Source organism: Wolffia australiana, chromosome 2 (genome assembly GCF_029677425.1).
Source record: "Wolffia australiana isolate 7733 chromosome 2, ASM2967742v1".
Taxonomy (NCBI): Eukaryota; Viridiplantae; Streptophyta; class Magnoliopsida; order Alismatales; family Araceae; genus Wolffia; species Wolffia australiana.
In genome coordinates, this window is record NC_135836.1 from 19,572,456 (window position 1) to 19,595,508 (window position 23,053).

General features: G+C 42.9%; 3 protein-coding genes across 5 annotated transcripts; 2 read left to right on the forward strand and 1 right to left on the reverse strand.

The window, feature by feature from the left end:
* Nucleotides 1-1,422: 1,422 nt before the first annotated feature.
* LOC144716405 (uncharacterized) lies at nucleotides 1,423-2,352 on the reverse strand. Its single transcript, XM_078591514.1, has 2 exons — nucleotides 2,269-2,352; nucleotides 1,423-2,169 (listed from the first exon to the last, which is right to left on the reverse strand). The coding sequence occupies exons 1-2, from the start codon at nucleotides 2,350-2,352 to the stop codon at nucleotides 1,423-1,425; spliced, it is 831 nt and encodes a 276-aa protein (XP_078447640.1).
* Nucleotides 2,353-4,643: 2,291 nt separating this feature from the next.
* On the forward strand, nucleotides 4,644-8,249 carry PMM (phosphomannomutase). Of its 2 annotated transcripts, none has more exons than XM_078571344.1 (12): nucleotides 4,644-4,803; nucleotides 4,974-5,051; nucleotides 5,137-5,181; nucleotides 5,308-5,374; nucleotides 6,218-6,294; nucleotides 7,105-7,140; nucleotides 7,220-7,275; nucleotides 7,364-7,463; nucleotides 7,590-7,685; nucleotides 7,755-7,844; nucleotides 7,915-7,966; nucleotides 8,066-8,249. In XM_078571344.1, exons 2-12 carry the CDS (start codon nucleotides 4,983-4,985, stop codon nucleotides 8,128-8,130), a joined length of 753 nt encoding a protein of 250 aa, XP_078427470.1. In that variant the 5' UTR covers nucleotides 4,644-4,803; nucleotides 4,974-4,982; the 3' UTR covers nucleotides 8,131-8,249. The 2 variants fall into 2 exon arrangements, with proteins under 2 accessions (XP_078427470.1, XP_078427471.1); XM_078571345.1 differs by having other exon boundaries at nucleotides 6,227-6,294.
* An 8,290-nt stretch (nucleotides 8,250-16,539) lies between these two features.
* Nucleotides 16,540-20,372, forward strand: LOC144699986 (uncharacterized). 2 transcript variants are annotated; one of them, XR_013580659.1, is made up of 9 exons: nucleotides 16,540-17,545; nucleotides 17,642-17,857; nucleotides 18,278-18,332; nucleotides 18,501-18,558; nucleotides 18,763-18,857; nucleotides 18,948-19,051; nucleotides 19,206-19,334; nucleotides 19,594-20,193; nucleotides 20,274-20,372. XR_013580659.1 is itself a non-coding variant. In XM_078571347.1 (8 exons), the coding sequence occupies exons 2-8, from the start codon at nucleotides 17,673-17,675 to the stop codon at nucleotides 20,135-20,137; spliced, it is 1,170 nt and encodes a 389-aa protein (XP_078427473.1). In that variant the 5' UTR covers nucleotides 16,540-17,545; nucleotides 17,642-17,672; the 3' UTR covers nucleotides 20,138-20,372. The 2 variants fall into 2 exon arrangements, 1 of the variants encoding a protein (XP_078427473.1); XM_078571347.1 differs by having other exon boundaries at nucleotides 19,594-20,372.
* The last annotated feature ends 2,681 nt before the right edge of the window (nucleotides 20,373-23,053 follow it).

The window sequence follows — 23,053 nt, forward strand, 5'->3', positions numbered from 1 at the left end:
TCGGCAAAGGTAACATTCGCCGAAACGAAGAACCGCCTGGAAGGCGGATGATAGCACCGGTACCCTTTTTGGAGAGTCGAGTACCCCACAAACACACACCGTAGAGCTTTAGCATCCAGCTTCGTCAAGGTCGGTGAAGTATCGTGGACGTACGCCGTGCATCCGAATACCCGTGGAAGAAGGCCGGTCTTCAATGGAACCCCCGGGAACGCCGCACCGAGACGGTCAAGAGGCGTAGCAAAGTCGAGGGATTGGGATGGGAGGCGATTGATGAGATGGGTGCTCGTCAAAATCGCCTCACCCCAATATGTCCACGGAACCGTATAATTCTCCAAGAGTGTCCGAGCGGTCGAGGTCACATAGCCGATCCGCCTTTCTGCCATACCGTTCTGCTCCGGTGTAGCAACACATGAGGACTCATGCAAGATCCCTCTTTCCGCAAAGAACGCATCGAGGTCGGCATTGAAGAAGTCACGGGCATTGTCCGACCGGAAGCGCTGAATGCCACGGCCAAACTGGGTCTGGATCATGGCACAAAAATGTCGGACAGACCCTGACACATCGGACTTGGCCCGAAGTAGATACGTCCACGTGCACCGGGTGGCCTCGTCAACAAAAATCAGAAAATACCGATGACCCTGCAGGCTCGGTTTGGGGGCCGGTCCCCATACATCGCTGTGAATGCGGAGGAGTGGCGTCGAGGTATGAGACTGAGATGAGGGAAAAGACGACCGGCGGTGTTTAGCCAACTGACAAGCCTCACACACAATAGTCTTCGGGTCCAAACCCACAAACAAAGTCGGAAACAAACGCTTTAAAATACCAAATGACGGATGCCCGAGGCGTTGATGCGTCAGATGTAGTCGACCCCTCCGCTGCTCATCGACCGGCCGAAGACTGGGCTGCACCCGGAAGCACTGCGAGGTCCCCCCATCGTCCAACAGCAGCAACCCGTGCTCGCGTCTAATCGGTGTAGTTCTCCCCACCTTGTTAGACAGAGACATTCCGTCAGGTGTCAGGTGAAAAGAACAAGACACAGAATCAACAAGACGCTGAGGGGACATCAAAATGGCTCGCAGCAACGGAACATGCAGAACCCCTTGAACCACTCCCAGACCATCGATGTAGACTGCCCCAATACCCGCCATGGGAAGACGTCCACCACCCGCAGGTAAGAACAGTGCGGCCCCACCATGTCGCCAGATGCGAGACAAACCGGTGGTTGAAGGGGGTCATATGTTCCGTTGCCCCCGAGTCAATTACCCAAGTCGTATCCGCAACCAGGGGAGCCGTAAAGGCGGTATGACCACAGTACCACTCCGTAGTGGGTAGGGTAGATCACGCACCAAAGAAAGACGAGGAGGGCACCGAGGTGGATGTCTGAAGAGCAGAGAGCTGGGACGTGAGCCGAGCAAGCTCGGCCTACACACGGTCAAACTGTTCTGCCGTAACATGCTGAGAAGCGCCGGAAGTAGACTGAGCAAGCAAAGCCGACTCTTTCTTCTTCTTCTTCTTCTGTTCAGCGAAGTACTTCTTCCGACAGCGGGATTCCACATGACCAATCTTGCTGCAGTAGGAACAGACCGGGGCAGCGCCTTCCTGGGTCGATGCAGGGGTGGAGGAGGCCCGAGAGAGGAGGGCCGTCGAGTCCCGTGGATCCTCGAAAGCTTGACGGCCAAACTTCAGGATATGACTCTCCTCTTCTTGAAGCTCTTTCACCAGCTCGAAAATGGTGGGCAGACCCTTCGTGCGGTACATGGCAGCGCATCGGATGTGCTCATATTCTCGATTCAGCCCCCTGATGAAGCCCAGCAAGCGAAGACGTAGCGTATGTTGATACATAAGGCTGGAGGTGTCCGGAGGGAGGTAGTGATCAACCTCATCCCAGATGCGTTTGTGGGCCAGGGCATACTCCATAATGGACATGGATCCCTGGCGGAGGGAATATGCCTGGTCCACTAAGTCAAGGAGACGCCAATTGTCCCCATCTTTGCCGCAAAAGAGGTTTGCTTGATCCCAAAAACCCTTGACCGTGGCCTGGTGAGGAAATGTGTCCGCAAACTCCGGAGTAAGGGTGTGAAGGCGAAGCCAATTTAAGATAAAGTGCTCCTCTGCATCCCAGGCAACATAGTGAGGGTGGGAGGTCGAAAGAGCTGGAGCCGTGCAATGCTTGAAGAGTTGTCGAGCTCAGCGTAGAGACTTGACGCGGCTCCATTTCAGAACATTGGGCGGAAAGACGCCCGCCGGGTGGATGCGTAGGGGATTAACCACTTTATGGGAAAGCGGTTTTTCGAGGAAGTCGGCGTCAGAGAATTCGGCCGTGACGGTGGCAGCAGACTTGTCATCAGCCATGGCTTGACAGGCTTGACACACACACAGACGGCTCACTGGGCAGTCGACGACACCAGATCTTCACCAGATCTTCAGTGGAGCCGTGCAATGCTCGGGATGTCGCGGTTCCACCTGCGCGGTCAGGTGGCGGGGGTCGAGGGGCAGCGCCCCCCGCGGGGTTTGGGGCGGAGCCCCGAAACCTAGACGAAATCGGAGAAGCCGCGCCACGAAACCTAGACGAAATCGGAGAAGCCACGCCACGAAATCTAGACGAAATCGCAGAAGCAGAGTGTTAGTCTGTGCGCTGCGGGCGGCGCGGACGGCGGCCGGCGGGCTGCTAGCTGGGCAAACGGCGGCCTGCGGGCGTAATGCACAGCAGATAGGTGCACAGCAGAGGTCGACGGCTGGCCGCGCGACTGCTGGCCGCTGCGACGGGCGACGGTTGCCGCGGGCGACGGCATCGCGAACGCTGGCCGTGGCGAACTGCTGTCTGCGGGTGGACGGCTGCTCAGGGCGACGTCCGCGCGGAAGCTGCGCGCGCGGACTGCTGTCTGCGGGCGGCAAGGGGCGCGGCCAACAGCAGCTGCAGCGGCAAGGCGGCGCGCGGCTTCTGGCGGCAAGACGCGGCTAGGGCTGCACACGCGGCTAGGGCTGCGCGGACTGCTACCTGCGGGCGGCGGTCTGTGTGCGGCTAGGGCTGCACACAGGCTGGATGGCGAACACGACTAGAGTCGTGTACCCGGAGGATGATGTCAAGTCCTCCACTAGGATCAAGAGCTTGAGCTCTGATACCATGTAAACCCTAGAGGGTCTGGGGGAGAAGAGAGGTTGAAGGAGAATAGAATGTAATGACATAATGAATGAGAGTTACAAGAGGGGTATATATACCCTTAAGAGATAGAATAGAGAATAGGGCTAATGGGCTTATAGAACAGGGCCCATTAGCCCATAGAGGACATGTCTCACTAACACTAATGGTTAGAGACGTCTTACTTAAATATATCTACATATATATTAATTAATCAATAATTTAATTAATCCAATCAATAGGTTGTATTGCTGCCCATTGAGCACCAAACTATACCACCATTGGTCCTTGTGTATAGACAATCATTCATACATGTGAGACTCCTATGACGTAGAGTATGGTTAATCTTGAAGCCCTTATTGGTTATTCTAGTTAGTACCAATATACCACAAAATCATTGGAGAACACCTTTTGTGATTTTTAAACTACCTTGGCTGGGGATTTAACAACATCTTCTTCCTTGAGTTGATCTCCTCTTATACCAAGCGTAGAGAACCCATCTTGACCACACAACCACTTTTGCAGACTTGTTACTACTTCTAAGCTAGGATTGTTTGGAATCTTATGTTTAGAGACTTGTAGATTATAGTCAAAATATAACCATCTATCCACAATGTATCTTTAGTGTCTCAGGTCTAAGGACCACTTGCAAAAATGTGACATGTCTACTAAATGAGATATCAACGATTTCAAAAGAAATGATAAAATAAACTTTATATTTATGTAATGGAATCATTAAGATATTCATACAAACAAATTTTATGGGGTTTTTACCTTTAAAAACATATATTATATGCCCTTAGTGTTTCCATCCTAAATTCTATAATTCTTCTAATATATATTTATTGGTGGCGTAATTAAATTCTTTTTATATATTTCAGCGAAAAAAAAAATTAATTTGAGAACACGAAAGAGTGAGATCTAGTGGAGGGACACAAATAAGTGAAATCCCATAAATTTCCATTGATGACTAATGACACACAAAGATCTGGTATTGTTTCGATCTTTTAGAGTCTTGACCCGCAAGTGCAAAAAGAATTAAACAACAACACTATTTTAAACACATTTCTATATCATATTCAATACGATCAAAAAATTTTCTATTGGTAAAATTAAATTTAAACAGTAATGATTCCTTAATTTAATTTAAGTATGTTTCAATATCCAGTATCCACTTTGGGATATCCAGCATCAGGTGTCGACATCTGCTACAATCAACAAGGTGATGATATCTGGATCGATATCCGACATCCAATATCCCATAGCTGATCCAGACCAATATCTGACATTGATATCTGAACCATTGCCGAGTTTTCTGGATATCATATATATTATGCTTATAAGTTATGACTTTATAACTTACCTGGGGTGGAAATAATGGGAGAGAAGTGGAGGTGGGGTTCCATAATGGGCGCTCCTTCCTGGGTTGTTTGGGCCTGGATTGTCCCCAACCTGCACAGCCTATCATTATTCTCAATATCTCTAGCTCTCTTTTTTTATGTATATATTTCTCTAGACCTCCCCAATCCTGATCTCTCTCTTTACTGTCACTCACTCTCTCGCTCTTGATCTCTCTAATCTCGATCTCTCAATTCCTCCCCCCACCCCAATCTCTGTTTCTAACTCTATTTCTCTCTCTCGGCCTCTCAAATCTCGATCTCTCGGTAATTCTCCATTTCTCTGTAGATCTCATATCTTTTTTGATCGATCTTCCACGATTTCTCTCTGAGATTCTTATTAACGGGTCTCGACATTGATTTGACTCGTCAAGTATCAAGCTTTTCTGTGTTCAGAACCGCAATTGAAATGCATCAATCTTGGTCTGTGTTTGCAGAGGTCACGCATGGCTGCGAGGATGCCTGGTGTGATTGCTTTGTTCGATGTAGATGGGACTCTAACGGCTCCAAGAAAGGTTACACGTCCTTGTTGTCACTTTTGCCTGCTATTATCTGGATGTGGTATTTTTTTTAATTTTCTGACGAATGGATCATTCATAGGCCGTGACTCCGGAGATGCTTGAGTTCATGCACAAGCTGCGGAAGGTGAGAAATTCTGCAAATTTCTATCATTTCCTTGATGATTTATGTACATATGAGGGACTTTTATCTACGTAATTGATAAGTTTTCAGTGGTGTAATCCTACGTTGCATTCTATTGATCGATGTCAGGTTGTTACTGTTGGTGTTGTCGGCGGTTCTGATCTTGTAAAGATATCTGAACAGCTCGGTAGTTCCGGTAAGTTATCCCGCTGCGACTTTCTAGAATTTCCTCCAAATTTTTTTTCTGCATTTCATCCGTATGAAAGTTAAAGTTCAGTTGATCCATGTCCTCTTATTTTCGCCTTAAGCACAATTCTCCAGTGCCCATTATTGCAACAAAAAAGGTTTTTTACTAGATGGAAGTCAACATTTTTGTTCGTTCTTCTTCCCCGAGGACAGCATTGTGGTGACGGGAGATTTAGAGTTTAAGTTGTATCAGTTATCAATTACTCTTCGTTCTATCTGAACTTATTGGCATTTTTCCTAGCGAATGTCCTTTTATTCTATAATTATCTATTTTACAATTTAAACTTTTCTGTTTTACCCAAAAATTATCAAATGTAGATAGCCTAATGACGCAAGGCATAGTACTTTGATCTTAGGGACTTGTTTCTGTGATCTAATATCTGTTTTCCGTGATGTCATGGATTTCTAGTTCGTCTTGATATTTGTTCTCCTCTCTAAAGATTTATGCACAAGATGAACATATCTGTCCTTCCGAGTTCAGAGTTTCCTCCTCTTTACTCTAAAATTTAAACGAGATCATGAGCATATCGTGTGTTCCCTCATATCACAGGTCGAAAGAAAAATGATGAATTTTCGTTGGTTAAGGGGGACTTGATCTTTTAAATAAAAAAGATCAAGATTTTTTTTTTGAAGAAAATAAGGAAGAACACCCGGAACGGTGGTCAAACTGAAAAAAGATCGAGAAACAATATCTAATCCTATTTTTTTCCCTTTTGGGTGATGGTTTTTGTCCATCTTGCTTCACTACGTCTTTTTCTTGTTCCAATCATTCATGAAACTTTTCTGTTCCAAGTCATCACAGATTATGATTTTGTGTTTTCGGAGAATGGCCTTATTGCACACAAAGATGGCAAGCATATCGGAAGTCAGGTACCAAGGAGACTGCATCTATCTTCACACTTTCTTGGGATTTTTATTTTCATTTCCTCTGATGTTCAGTTTTTGTTTTTTCATTTTTGTGAAATCTTTAAATGCCTAATTAATACTCCTCTTAGTGAAATGAACTATCCTTACCAGATAATCATATTTCATCATCTTCATCATTTTTCTTTCACTCGTCTTCCTAGTGATTGCTACAATCCCCAACCCTGCTTAAGGGCAGACCCATCTTTACCCCTTCTCTGTGTTCCCTTTAGGAGGGCAGTCTGAAAGTAGTATGCAACTGGAAGCCTCTTTGTCTCTTCTCCCCTCAAAATCCAAGGTCTGTCTCTCTCCCTCTACAATCCTCGCCCTCATGATCGTCTCTATCTCGTCTGCTCAACCTCTCTTCTGACCATTCATGTTCACCTCTCCATCCCGGGAACTCTTTCTTGCTCGTCTCCCCCTCGGCTCCATCACATCTCTACAGGATAATTGCATTTCATCATCGAAATTACATCGAAGTTGATAAGTCCAGTGAGGGACATATTAGTGATCCACTGATCTTTATGACGTGGGAAAATAACCAGGAATCCAATTGGGAAGCTGGTTGCAATGTGTTTATGATAAATTTTGCATAATTAAACTTTGAAAATTCAATATTGATTGTAGCTATGAATTAATGACTTCTATGCCACAATATGAGCTCCTATGTCATTATAACTTTTTTTCTCCAGCCAGTAAATACGTCAACTTCACTACTGTTCATGAATGCCTATGATTGGGGTTCTAAAATGCATTTTTCTAAACCTTTTTATGCAGAGCTTGAAAACGTTTCTGGGAGAGGATAAGCTCAAGGTTTCATGTTTCTCTTTAAATATCGCATCATTCGAGACTCTACAATTGAATCATTCAGTTGACATTCTTTTCCGTACAGGAGTTCATTAATTTTACTCTTCATTACATCGCAGACCTAGACATTCCTATTAAAAGGTCAACCATTTGGCATGGTGCCCCTTTCTTCCTCCTTTACATAAACAACTGAGATAAATAAACCTAAAATTATTTACTGTTTTATCAGGGGTACCTTCATCGAGTTCCGCAGTGGGATGCTCAACGTTTCTCCCATTGGACGAAACTGTAGCCAAGAAGAGCGCGATGAATTCGAGAAGTATGATAAGGTACAGAAAAATATTCTCTGTTTAGTTTGTTATTTTTCCCTCCGACATTTTCTTCAAAAAAATAAAAATTTCTCCCCGTGGACATGTCTTACGGATAATTTCTCTGACGCCCTCAATCTGGGACAGATCCACAATGTACGACCCAAGATGGTGGCTTTACTCCAAGAGAAGTTCGCGCACTTGCACTTGACCTTCTCTATTGGAGGACAGATAAGTTTCGATGTGGGTATCATTCCAAAACTAATAAATGACATAAAAAAACAGAAAATAAAGCAATGTGTTGTCTTGCAGGTGTTCCCTCGTGGGTGGGACAAGACTTACTGCTTGAGATTCTTAGATGATTTTCACGAGATTCATTTTTTTGGGGATAAAACTTATAAGGTAATTCATTTATTGGTCGAAGCTGTCACCTATTTTTGGGATTTCTTAATTTTATTTCTGTTTGTGGTAGGGAGGAAATGATCACGAGATTTATGAATCCGAGAGAACCATAGGTCACACAGGTAGAGTTCTCTTTCATTATTTATTTATTTTTTTTGAAAAATCTCTTATCTTTTTAATTATTTTTTAATTTTCTTTGGCTGAATATTTTGATCTCTCAGTGACAAGCCCAGATGACACAGTGGAGCAGTGCACCGCTCTTTTTCTGACTGGATCCAGTTCCTGAACTCGGCCTCCCCTTGCTGTCCATTAAATTATCTTCACCCTTCTAATAATTATCATCAAAATTCCAAAATGTTATTAAAAATTCTTAGCAATGATTTTCACCTATCTCATGACGATGAAGACGCTGTTCACATTGGCGCGTTTTTTCTGTATCAAAGCATTTTTTAATAAAAAAAACATATCTCACTCTTTTCGAATAAAAAACAAATCCGCATCAAATTTCAAGCACAGATTGTTAAGGATCTTGCAAAAATTGAGCCTAAATATGGGTTGTCGAAGATCAGAAAGATAGCCAGATAAATGGCTTCATGAATGATGACATAAACAAAACGTGACCAGAAATGAAGATAAATATATCCCAATTCCCCTATATATAACCGAATAATGAAAGATAATATGGTGAAGAGAATAATAACAAAGAAAAAATGAGATGCAAAAAGTTGTTTTTGGATTTCGTCAATCGAACAGTCATTAGCATGCAAAGAATAGCAAAGACACTATTCTGAGAAAACGAAAAACAATATTTTACACATATACATATCCTTATTGGACCAATACTTAATAGTCCAATAATGACTTCCAACAGTAATGTATTCACAATATTAATTTGGTGGTCAAACTATATTTAGCACATATAATCACGTGCTCCACCGTAACACGTCGCCTCAATCAGAGGAATGAGTACATCTCATTGCCATCTTGTTGATCCTTAGTCCTTTGATCAGGAAATTTGCCAATTTGTGTGTTGTGCTGATTTACTCGATCATGATGATCTTATGTTCAAGCTTATCTTTGTTGAAGTGGTGGTTGATCTCCATGTTCTTGCTCCTATCATGCTGAACTGTATCATAAGCCAACCTGATTGCAGACTTGGCATCTCATATGAGTTTAAACAATTGGAGATGGTGGGCACTTGTTTCTTTTTTAGGGGACAAACTTATGGCAGAGTACTGAGGCAACCAGGTATATACTTTTGTCTATCTGTCCCAGCATCCGTGTCAGCATAGATATTGTCAATAAAAAAGTCAGACTCGGCCTAGTTGTTCCATTACAGTAGTGTTGCCTTGTCTTTGAGTTGAATGTTGACTGGTCTTGGAGTTGACCGTTGATTTGCTCGGGGATGTGTGTGACCAGATAGAGACTAGCAGGTGAGAGAGAGAGGGAGAAGAGAGAGATGGAGAGAGCACAGTAGAGAGAGAGAGCAGTTGAGGGAGAGCACAATAGAGAGAGAGAGAGCGCGCGCGAGAGAGAGAGAGATAGCGTCAGCGCGCGGTACAGGAGAGTGCGATAGAGAGAGAAAGAGCACGCGATAGAGAGAGGTAGCACGGGAGAGATAGAGATAGAGAGAGAAAGGTAGCACGGGAGAGAGAGAGAGAGAGAAAGAGGTTGCACGGGAGAGAGAGATAGAGAGAAAGAGGTAGCACGGGAGAGAGATAGATATAGAGAGAAATAATAACGGAGTTTCTAACTCCGTTCATCCTACTAGTTCAGTTCAAGGCGAGTCAAGGTCTTCGAATGATCAGGTATGAGCCAATAGGGTCACACATAAAGAACTAGCTAGTAAAATGAGGCCACGTACCCTTATACCCGTAAGAGGAAATAGTGAATAGGATTAAACGTAAGTTCAAACTTAGATTGCTAGGATCAAATCTAGATAGGATTAAAGATAGCCGTTAGGATTAAACATAGATAGGAGGAATCCAACGGATAAGATTCGTTTTATTATAGCCGTTGTGTTCTGTTACAACGGCTATGATTAAATCATATATTCGTACTATACAACGGCTACTATTCTACTTATAAATAAAAACCCATTGTTAACAGAATTTTTTTATGGATTAAACAAGGATCTACTTCCAACTACTCTTGTGTCAACTCTCTCAGCTTTCTCCTTCTCTTCTACCCCCGTTCTTGACGCGGCTACGCAAGAAGCACAATTTTCTTCATGGTATCAGAGTCAGGGCGAACCTCCGACATGTCTAGAGGACATTCGTCAGCCGCTTTTCCCTCAGCATCTGCTGCATCATCCTCAAGGGACCTCAGTTCGAATATGGGACAAGTCCCAATCATGATTCCTGCCAGAGCCATGGTCCTCAACAAGCTCAGCGAGAGCAACTTCAACATATGGAAAAGCGCAATGCTGCCATTGATGCACGGGTACGAACTTATGAGGTTTATTGAAGATTTCATCCTCCTATCTCAACCACAGATGACCAAGGAAATGTTGTCGAAAATCCATCTTTCAAAATTTGGTGGAGGACTGACCAACAGGTGCTCGGGTTTCTTCATCAAACGATCTCTGAATCCGTCGCTCCTTGCATTAGTAAGGCAAGATCAACGAAGGAGGCCTGGGAAAAGCTAGAAGAGGTGTTTGCTGGATGGGATCAAGCTCGAATTATGGATCTACAAAGAAGATTTCACAACATGAAGAAGGGCACTATGAGCACTGATGAATATGTGAAGTATTTCAGATCAGTCGTGGAAGGATTGGAAGTTGCTGGACAGCCCCCCTACCCATCTGGCATAGCAAGCACGTTCTTAAGGGGGCTGGGCGCAGCATATACCCCATTTGTAGCAAGCACAAATGCAAATCTAGGACATCTTAAGTTTGATGAAATTGTGGCAAATCTCAAAACGCATGATGCATTCATGTCATTTTCTCAAGAAGATGACAACAGTACATTCCCATTGATAGCCAACTATGCTCAGAGTCAAATATTTCAAGGATCAAACTACTTCCGAAGGAAAGACTACAATCAAAGTCGAGGAAATTTTCAGCGACGAAGGCAAGGACAAGGCAGGGGCTAGAGATTCCAACCACGCTGCCAATTATGTACCCAATTTGGGCACAGAGCAAGAGAATGCCCAGAACTTCAGAAAAGCTTTCAGAACTGGAAATCCTCGATAGGGAAAGCTGAGGCTCACATAGCTCAAACATCACAAGACGAAGAACATAAGGCCTGGTATCCTGACAGTGGGGCAACCCACCATATCACTTCCAGTCAACATAATCTAGCATCAAGGCAGGAATACCACGGCAACGACACACTAAAAATCGGTAATGGAACAGGTTTGAAAATTCTCACTGTTGGCTCTTCAAAAATTTCAACTTCTAATCGTATTCTATATCTGAAAGATATTTTTCATGTGCCAGATATTACTAAAAATCTGTTATCCATACAAAAACTAACCATGGATAACAACGTTTATGTCGAATTCCATAGGTCCTTTTGCCTTGTGAAGGACAAAGTTACCCACCAGATACTTCTAAGGGGAACTGTTAGAGATGGTCTGTACTACCTCCTGCCACAATCTCCCCCGAAGGCGGCTTTGACTGGAGCAAAGGCATCCACAGAAACCTGGCATCATAGGCTTGGACACCCCCAAATGAGAGTCTTACAATCTATCATTCGAAAATTTGGCTTACCTGTTTCTCCTTCAAATAAGCTCTATGTGTGTGACTCATGTAACATTGCAAAATCTCACAAACTTCCGTTCTCTCCTACACACCACAGTTCGTCAACTCCTCTAGAAGTTATCCACTCAGATCTATGGGGACCAGCACCTGTCCTCTCCCACTCTGGGTATTCATATTATGTGGTGTTCATCGACGACTTTAGCAGATATACATGGTTATATCCGCTAAAGAAGAAAAACGATCTTCTCCAAACGTTTATCGATTTTCAAACTAGAGTTGAAAGATAGCTTAACTCTAAAATTCGTTACTTTCAATCAGATTGGGGTGGAGAATACCAAGGTCTCCACCCCTATCTGAAAACAAAAGGAATTGTGCATAGAATTTCTTGTCCACACACACCAGAGCAAAATGGCACAGCAGAAAGGAAACACAGGCATCTGATTGAAACTGCTTTGGCACTTCTAAAAAATTCTCATATGATTTCAAAATTTTGGGATGAAAGTGTCGCTACCGCAGCCTTTCTTATAAATCGAATGACCACTTCTGTGCTTCACAATAAATCTCCTTACGAAGTACTGTTTTAAATACCCCCGGATTATAATCTTTTGAGGGCATTTGGCTGCCTATGTTATCCCTACTTACGACCATACTCTGTGAATAAGCTTGATTCCAGGTCAGAGAGGTGCGTCTTTATGGGCTACAGTCATCTCCATGTGGGCTATCGATGTTTCTCCATGGAGTCAGGTAAGTTCTTCATTTGACGACATGTGATATTCTATGAGCATATTTTTCCTTTCCAAACTATCTCTAAATCCACGGATGAAGGGATTCTTGGTCCCTATCCAATCGATCTTACTAAATCTAATCCTGTGTCTGAATCTCAAGTTCAAGAGTTATATACCGAAACCCAGGATTTAGGCTCAGATGGATTAGAATCGTCTACATCCTCGGATAAACTCCAAGACTCTTCAGAAGATTCTTCGTCTGGCCTCAACGAAGGTACCCCTCCAAATTCACCGAGTTTGTCTTCTGCCACTCCACCCACTGTTCTTTTTAAATCTGAGGAATTGCCTGAAAATTTTTCTGAACTTATCCCTACTCTAGATCAAACGCCTGAACCTGGGGTCATTATGAAGGCTAAACCACTTCATAATATCTATCAGTTAGATCGCAGGCGATCTGAACAATCTCAATCTTTCTCTGCTTTTTCCGTTAGACATCCTCTTCCACAGTGTTTCCTGTCCAATATTGCTGAACTTATCGAACCTACTTCCTTTAGTGCAGCATCCAAAAGTCCACATTGGATGAAAGCTATGGAAGTAGAATCCCAAGCTCTCCTCGATAATAACACTTGGACTTTAATACCTCGCAATACTAATCTTCACGTAATTGGATGCAAATGGGTGTATAAACTCAAATATAAACCCACTGGAGAAATCGATAAATTCAAAGCACGATTAGTTGCAAAAGGATACAATCAACAAGAGGGGTTTGATTTCCATGAAACCTTCACTCCAGTTGTCAAACATACCTCTATTCGACTACTGATCTCCTTAGCCATAAGTAAGAACTGAAAAATTCATCAATTAGATGTCTCGAATGATTTTTTACATGGAGATTTACAAGAACAGAAATACATGGAACAACCCCCGGGTTTTAAGAGTAAACTCCATCCCAATCATATTTGTCGCTTGTATAGGTCACTCTATGGTCTTAAACAGTCCCCGAGAGCATGGTTTACTAAATTGACCGAATGTTTATCAGACCTTGAGTTCACTGCATCTAAAACAGATACATCCCTGTTTTTTCAACAACACCCTATTCCTATTTTCATTCTAATGTACGTTGATGATATCTTAATAATCAGTCCTGATGTTTCTAAAATTTCGAATTTAGTCCATCACCTCAACACTAAATTTTCCATTAAAGACTTAGGCCCTGCACACTTTTTCCTTGGGATTGAGCTAATCAAACATGCGGATGGCTTTATCTTGTCCCAGTCAAAGTAGATTTCCTCTATTTTGCATAGAGCCAATATGGCCCACTGTAAACCATCCTCCACTCCATGTGCAGTCTCTCTAGTCCAAACTAATAAACCACTGCAGCATGACATTAACACTTACTCGACCCAATATAGCTTTTGCTGTTAATAAAGCTTGTCAAAAAATGCACTCCCCATCTCAAGATGACTGGCAAGCTCTGAAGCACCTTCTCCGGTATCTAAAAGGAAGTATTCTGCATGGCCTATTAGTTCATCGAAATTCCGATTTCACGATCAATGCTTTTAGTGATACAGATTGGGCAGGTGATAAAATCGATCGACGGTCTACTAGTGCATTCCTCATCTACATTGGAAAAAACTTAGTTTCATGGAGCTCCAAGAAACAGCCTACAGTAGCCCGTTCAAGCACAGAGGCTGAATACAAGGCGTTAGCCAATTGTGCATCTGAAATCCTCTGGATTCAATCTCTCCTACGAGAAATTCATCAAACTGCCATGGCGAGTCCCATTCTATGGTGTGACAGCATTGGCGCTACCTATCTCGCCGCCAATCCGGTCTTCCATGCACGAACAAAACACATAGAGATTGATTTCCATTTCGTCCGGGAACAAGTCGCGTGCAAGAGGCTGCTTGTCCGTTTCATCGGGAGTGATGGTCAACTCGCTGATGCTCTCACAAAGCCACTCTCTGGAAGCAGGTTCCTCCAGCTTCGAACCAAGCTCAACGTCCTCGACACTCCGCCGTTGGGCTTGACGGGGGGTAATAACGGAGGTAGCACGAGAGAGAGAGATAGAGAGAGAGGTAACACGGGATAGAGAGATAGATAGAGAGAGAAAGCACGAGAGAGAGAGAGAGATAGAGAGGTAGCACGGGAGAGAGATAGAGAAAGGGAGATATTCGGGGGCTTGACGGGGGGTAATAATGGAGGTAGCACGGGAGAGAGATAGATATAGAGAGAAAGAGGTAGCATGGGAGAGATAGATATAGAGAGAGAGGTAGCACGGGAGAGAGAGATAGAGAGAGAGGTAGTACTGGAGAGAGAGATAGATAGAGAGAGAAAGCAGGGGAGAGAGAGAGATAAAGAGGTAGCACGGGAGAGAGATATAGAGAGAGATATTGGGAAGCCAAGAAGAGGAGACGGTTCAAAGAAAATGAGAAACCCTAGTTTCCTTTAAACGGCAAATCTATACAAATAAATATTGATCAGATAATCGTCGTCCAAAAAATGATTTACAACGGTAGTATATATTTGCAATGGTAATAGAATAGTCAAACAGCGTGTACCAAATGGTGATCACGTACTCTGTCATACACTTTTATATTGCAATAAATAGATATTTTTCTATCACAAAAAAAATATCAGTTGTGGTGAATCAATTTCTTGTGACATGTAATTGTTAAGCTATCTCTTTAGTAATTAAGAATGTTTGAAGAGAGAGCTCGTTCATTACTCTTACGACAATGAGCCATCTCATTAGTAAATAAGAATGGAACAACAAGTGATCAGAAAACTTGAGAAAATTCAAGTGGCTAGCTACAAAAACTCTTTAAAATAAATTATATTTCTTATAATTAGTATCTCTAAAGTGTGAATCTAAATATACATTTTGGGACAGTTTAGCAGCTCTGTAGGTGTGAGAGGATGAGGGTATCTAACTAATTAAGTCAAAATAAGCACGTGGACACATTTATAATACTTTATCAATATATGTTTGAGTTGATGCTAGGCTGAGAAGGAAACTGAATAGTTAAAGAGGAACATAATGAATGTTTATATCATAAACATCTATTTTGTGTGTCAAGTACGAATAGTGTTATGACGTTACAACCAATGTCATGGATCTTAATGAATAGATCAGTATTATATGTTTATTTAGGATGGCATCATTTGAGAGTTTTCCACACACATCAACAACACTTTCTGATCCATCCTTATAAACTGAATAGCTATTGACATATATTCCTACCAAATGGAATATTGTTATCACCATAGCTTCATTATTACCTTTCCATGGAAATGATTCCAGCTAGGGCCTATCTGCTACACAAAAGAAGGTCCACAGAGGAAAAATGACCTACATTCAAGACAGATCCTTCCAGATTTTCTAAGGTGCAAATAATGAGCTAAGATTTTCATCTCAATAGGAATGAGATGCTCACCATATTTCCCTCTCCTGAGTAATTTATTATCTGGAGGTTTATTTTCCTGGGATACTGAAGAATCTTTTCATAAGAGGTAAATATTCTCTGAGGAAGGAGAAGATCAACCCATGGTTTCACTGAGTGAAGAGGCAAGTGTTGGATCTAATATGTAGGATAACACACATGATTGTACCTCAATGGTTAGTAAAACGTGAAACACCCCAATTAAACTGATTATTGATATAGGCACGGGGGGAAATATGTGTACAAACCGGGTCAGTTCTGAAGGGTAATTTTGTAATTTGACCAACTCAGTGTGGGCCCTATTCAGACTCTGTGGTCCCTAGACCACAGAGCATGTGAGACCCTCAACCAGTCTTTATGCAACGTCATAATTTGACAAAGGTGAACAAACAAAGTCATAATTTCTCGTTCAAGCATAGTTTGGTAAAAAGATAAAGAATCGGACTTTTCAAAACTAGGATTTCCTATGACCACTCTTAAGTTGAGGTACTTATTTATTTTATCAGCGTCATAAATAAAATAATATCGTCACTAAACCATTGTGCCTCGTCTCTAGTGCTCGTCGTCTTCCCGACGCATCCCTTTCATTGACTTATCCTTCCTTAACACACAAATCACGACAAGACTCAAACTAAACGATGATTTAGAAACGCACCCAGACAATTAAACAGCCAGATAAACCCAATTAAGCGAAATAGACATCTCCCCCGTCAACAACCATGATCAGTCTTGTCGAAATCTAAACGGGTTTTGAATAATGGAGGTGCACAGATTAACAAGGATTAAACAATAGAGAGGGTAAATCTTAGCCACGTGGCGCCTGAGCTTGCGTCTCCTTCTCCTCATCTATCTCCTTACTATCCTTCTTCTTCGTCTTCCTCTTCTTCTTCTTCTTATCGTTCATGTGCTTGTTGGAGTCTTGAGTAATGAGACGGGGGAGGCTTCTATTGCTGATCGCCGTCGTTCTTCTCGTCGTGGGCCGGTCGAGGACACTGGGCCGGTTCAGAGACTTCCCGGCCCAATCTCCGAGTCAAGATTCATGGCTATTCCCGAAGCCCAAATACGAGCTCGACGGCGGCGGCTATGGCGATAACGTTAACGACGCTTCCGAGAGGATGATCCCAGGCGGCCCAAACCCCCTTCATAACTGACCTCCACGACTTTATTCATATACACATATTTATCCCAAATCCCAAAGTTTCTTCCTTTGCTGTTATTCTTCTTCTTCCTCTCTGCACGTATCGCTCGTTCTCGCGACGTGATAGAGGGGAAGGGGTGACGTGGACGCGGATCCCGCGGCCACGAAGCGGAGTTGCTTCCGGGATGGAATCCCAGCCGTTGGTGTAAGCTGTGAAAGCTCCGTGAGGACGTGGCGGCGCCTGACCGTTGGGATTTTTCGCGAAACCGCCGGCGGGAGGGGGTACTGAGACTAGTCAAATAGATGGGATTAATTACGGTTTTTGCCCCTGGTTAGTTAAACAAGGAAGCTTCTCGCTGCGACGTCTCCGAAAAAAGGGTATTTCGGTAAAAGAGGTGCAAAAGTAACGTTGTGGAGGGAGGCGAATCGACGGTGGATGATAGCTTGCGATGCAAGGCGGGAGATTAGAGCCGTCAGATGAAGTCGATGAAGAATGGCGAGAAATATATTCGTTTTTCTAGCCGTTTAGGATTCACTCGGACTGTTGCCGGCTTCGGCGGCTCCCTCTCCCGCGAAGAACAAGAGGAGAAAATCGGTGCGGCGAGGAAACCCTAATTGTCTGTTGCCGATGAAAGGCCTCTTTTTCCGGGCGTCGAACGATTTGTTCTTTACTTGCTTTTAATCGGTGAAAGGTACCGTGTTATTCTCGCACGATCTCCTCCATTGTACGTTGGGTAGTTTTGGGAATCGGTTGTTGGACGATTTTTTGTTTGTACTTCGATCTGCAGGATCACGCTGGCTTCTCTGTTTGAGGGTATCATGACATCGGGAGGAATTCAATGCACAGAGGGAGTGGAGAACTCGGTCGAAAGATTAGTGGAAAAGGATCGCGAGAATGTTGATGTGGAGGAAAAGATGGCGGAGATATCTGCAAGGGATCTCTGCTCGACTGCTTCTGAGAGTAGCTGCCCATCGAGTTTGGAAAAACAGAATTCTTTACCAGGGTACGCATTGCCGATATTATATCTTACTAAACGTGTGTATTGAGGGGTTTTATCATTTACTGGACATTATCATTTTTCTTCTTACGAAACAGGGAGTGTCTCTTAATGGCGATTGAATGCTTAATGATCCTGATTAGGGCTCATGATGACTCACATTGAGCCGGAAAGTAGTTTTTGTTAGGACCTCCAGATGATTCATGTAGTAGAACACTCCGATGAGTCGCACTATTAACTTCTTTATGTCTCTCTGCATTCCATCAGGTTCTCCCTTCGATAGGGCTGCGTTTTCCTCCAAAACTTGGATTAGTTTAGAAAACTTTTACCGCATATTACGAATTTAATATCAGAGAATGGTTTTTTTCTTCAATACCCATGGCTTGTTTAATCTTGGAGTGACCCGTTTATTGTTGTAATTTGCAGTAGAACAAGAGGGCCCGCGAGAAAATCGACCTCGGGTAAATGGACGGAAGAGGAGGTTAGTGGATCCGTCCATACCGTTAATGTCCATAGACTGCCCTGTAGATACAGTATTACATTGTTGGGCAGACTTTCTGAACTGCACTTGAGGTTTTCATTTTCGTAGAGAGTTTATTTTATTTATTAGGTGATTATTTACGGAGTGAAGTTTTCTGTATTGGTGCAGGATGAAATTTTGATTCGTGCTGTGAAGCAGTTCAAAGGAAAGAACTGGAAGAAAATAGGTACTAATATTCTACGGAAAGCTCCTCTTTTCAATGATCATGTTGACGTTTTTTTTTCTCGTATAGTTGAAGATGACTGCAATTCTCTTGCTCTTTTTCTTAATTCGAACCCACTACTATCATCGTTTCTCTGACGGAATATTCACTCGTACTTTTCATATGAAAGTAGTCTTTAATCTAATTAAAGTTGTTCTTTGTTTGCAGCCAGTTTTTTCAAAGATCGATCAGATGTTCAATGCCTTCATCGTTGGCAGAAAGTTCTCGACCCTAGTCTTATTAAAGGCGCCTGGACTAAGGAGGTATGGTTGACCTTTTTTTTTGCCTTTTACTCGGCTGTATGTTAAGGTATCTTGTCTCATTTACCACGATACGATTCTTTCTCTTACTAGGAAGATGAATTCATTATAAACCTGGTTAAAACTTATGGCGCAAAGAAGTGGGCGGTCATTGCAAGCAAAATGCCAGGCCGTATCGGTAAACAATGTCGTGAAAGGTAGGAAAACAGTTGTGGAAATTTCATGTCGTTTTTTAATTCACTTTTCTCATTTTGATATCAGTAGTCTCTTAAAAACACAAATTATTTATCTTGTTAGTTGAAATTGCAAGCTCATCTACTGTAAAGTTTATTTATTTTTCTCTTTTTCCAGATGGCACAATCATCTAAATCCAGCCATAAAGAAGTGCGCGTGGACGACAGAGGAAGAGATTACTCTAATTCGTGCCCATAAGATCTACGGAAACAGATGGGCTGAAATAGCCAAGTATCTTCCCGGAAGGTATACATCCTATTATCCACCCTCTTCTTCTGCTCGAAAATCCTTATTAAAAAAACAATCAAAGTGCGCTTTAGAACATCAAATAAATCGTAAAGTTTCCATTTCTTCGTAATTCGTACCCATAAGATATCCGAGAATAGATGGGCTGAAATAACCAAGTTTCTTTCCGGAAGATTCATATCCACTAATTCAAGAACATCACAGTGGGCTATAGAACATCAACTAAATCTGAAAGTTCCCATTTCTCAATTAACTTCAGGGCGGATAATTCGATAAAAAACCACTGGAATTGCTCCGTGAAGAAGAAGCTGGATTCATACGAAGCGTCCGGTCAACTGAAGGAAATTCGGCAACTGGAACTGAACTGCAGTTCGTCGGCCGGGGAACAAACCCCCGAATCTGCGCCTTTTCTTGTTCCGCCGGAGCAACTAAAGGAATCCCCGAGTCCAACTGGAAGCTATCCACGGTCTGAAGAAGACTCCAACAGTTACCGCACTCCGCAAGATCAACGCACCGGTCAAAACTTGAAAAAGATGACAGCTTTGGCATCGAACTGGCATTCTCCGGCGGCTTCGACGAGTTACTGCGATCCAGAGGCATTTCTTAGGGAAGCGGCGAAGAGCTTCACGAACACGCCTTCAATCATCGGTAAAAGACGAAAGGAGTGGTTCGGGTCACCTCCATCGCTCAAAGTAACCGAAGATTCTACGCCGGAGAGCGTTTCCAGCTCGTTGCAAAGGACTACTTCAGTGTCGGAGCCTCAGCATATCAGAAGACTCTTCTCATCGTCGGCCTTCGCTTGAATTACCGAAGACTTCGCTCAGTCTTCTCTTATTCAACATTCAATGAAAATATTAAGGTTCGCGGTTCTTTCAAACTCCCCGGTTTTGTACAAAATTATATTTTGCTTCTGGGTCTCTTATTTATTGTTTAATGCAGGGCCGCCAGGGGAAAAATTGGGTAAAGAATTTGTTTTTTTTTTCTTTTGGACGTTTTGATTCTTGCTTCTTATACAGTAAAAGTCAACTGTTGGTTGCATGACGGCCTTCAGAACTCCACTGGCTAGTGGAGACTAGACATGGTCGTTCTGTTCTGTTCGTTTAAAACGAACAGAAAATTCGCACAAACGAAACGCACAAGGGTCTGTTCATTGTCCTGTTCTCTTTATGTGCGAATATTAGAACAGATGTTCGAACATTTCACACATTTCGCACAAATTTGCACAATTCGAACAATTCGCACAAACTGAATAAATTCGCACAAACAGAACCAATTTGCGCAAGCGAACAAATTAGCACAAAGCTAACAAATTCGCACAATCCGAACAAATTTGCACAACCGAACAAATTCGCACAAACGAACAAATTCGCAAGAATCGAACAAAAATTCACACAGAATGTTAAAAATTGCATTTATTGGTCGTAAATTGTGTAAAATGACAAAGTTTTGGGAAAATTTTGCTCTATCCTTAGCAAAGTAAAGTATATTAAAAATAATCTAAAATATTATATATTTAAATGAAGAGCTTATTAGGTTGTGTTTGTTATCTTGATGAATTACTTGACTAGGATGTTGGCAAATTTGAGAAGATAATATGAGCGAGGAGAAATTTTAATTAATGTTAGTATAAGATGAATAGAGATTTTAGTAGGAAATGTATTATACCTTTAAAATAAGAGATAAATCAATTTAAGATATAAATTGAGAGGTCAAATGTCTAAAATGATAAAGAAACGAGCATAATAATCTAATATATATAAAGGGCAGCCTTTTTCAAATTAAGTTCCACAAGTTGGAATTCGACGAATGGGAAAATTTGAGGCAACTGCAAGGATAGAGAATACAATTCTTGCAGAAAAATGTCTAATCGGGGAAAAGGATAAGGATCCACTTTCAACAAAAGACATTAGGGGTTCAATGCAAAAAGAGAAATGGAAAGCAATCTAGATAAACTGTTCCAGCTCCGCACCGAATTCATCCTCAGGTACTGTAGCAGCTTGGTCAAGCTCTTCCATCTTTGCGCCCACCTCTCTGGCTGCATCCCATTCCTCCACAAGTTCTTCCATCTTTGCGCACACCTCGTCTCCTCTCTAAGCTATTATCCCTGCTTCCCCAAACGTCACCGTCTTCGACTCCTCTGTAGATATAGAGTAAAAAATAGAAGAACACATGTACAGAGAGATGCAAATGATAGGTGATATGCCTTTTAGGAGAGAGGGAGAGTGTGAGTGGAAGAGTGAGGAAGTGGGAGAGGGTGAGTGGGAGAGACGAAGTCACAATTAGAGGGAGAGAACTGAGAGCGGTGGATAGATAATTTAAGGAGGGGGGATATGGAGAGGGGAGAGTGAGTGGACGAGAGAAGGAGAGGGAGAGTGGAAGCGTAAGGAAGAGTGTGAAGACAAAAAAAATGGAGAAGTAGAGGGAGAGTGACAGTGAGATAGAGAGACAGAGAGAAAGAGAGGAGATTGAAAGGGAGCGGGAGAGTGTGAGTGGAAGAGTGAGGAAGTGGGAGAGGGTGAGTGGGAGAGACAAAGTCACAATTAGAGGGAGAGAACTGAGAGCAGTGGATAGATAATTTAAGGAGGGGGGGATTTGGAGAGGGGAGAGTGAGTGGACGAGAGAAGGAGAGGGAGAGTGGAAGCGTAAGGAAGAGTGTGAAGACAAAAAAAATGGAGAAGTAGAGGGAGAGTGACAGTGAGATGGAGAGACAGAGAGAAAGAGAGAAGGAGATTGAAAGGGAGAGGGAGAGTGTGAGTGGAAGAGTGAAGAAGTGGGAGAGGGTGAGTGGGAGAGAGGAAGTCACAATTAGAGGGAGAGAGCGGTGGATAGATAATTTAAGGAGGAAGGGATATGGAGAGGGGAGGGAGAGTGAGTTGAAGATAAAAGGAGAGGGAGTGAGTGGACAAGTTCGTACCTCGCTAGTGCAAAACCCCTCGCTAATGGTGGACCACTAATCTGCATATTGGAAAATAAAATAATTTTTCATCACTTTATCTAAAACACTCAATGAGCTAGGACAGAGTCTAACTTGTTGGTGCATTCAGACGAATGTTAAATGGCCCATCATCTTCATCATCGTCTTCGTCCTCATCTGTTCGCAGGTCGTTGTTGCTGTACCAAGACTTCAACATCATTAAGACTTCAACGCTCTCCGCCGTTAGCCTCGATCGCCTGTAGTTGATTACTCGACGACCCTCTGAGAATAGGCGCTCACACGCGGCACTCGTTGCTTGAACTGCTAGGAATTCTTTCGCCACCAGTGCTAACGCGGGGTAAGAAAGCTGACCTGTTTTGGGGGTAAAATTATTTAGGAATTCAATAAGTGCAGCATGAGATGTTTAATAGAAAGAATGCGAATTGTATGATACCTGTCGTCTTCCACCAATGCAACACCGCCGTACCGAATGCTAGGGGGGCCGTCGCGTATACGTCGAGCTCTGCGATCGGGTCAACTCTTTGTGGTAGCTCAGACATATCGAGTATTTCTTCAAGTTCCATTCGTATGAAATCACTCGTCGTTGTTAGAGCACTTGGTTCGGTGCGCCGGCTGTCGGGGTTCCTAGATACTGAATGTGTCTCCATGATACTACGGACGGTAGATAGAACCTCATTCTTAGCTTGTGGATCAACCAAGTGAAGTTTCATAGATGGATCAAGTAGGGAGGCGATAGTGAAAGCTTCATTACGTGATAGTACAGATACATACTTATCTAGCTTAG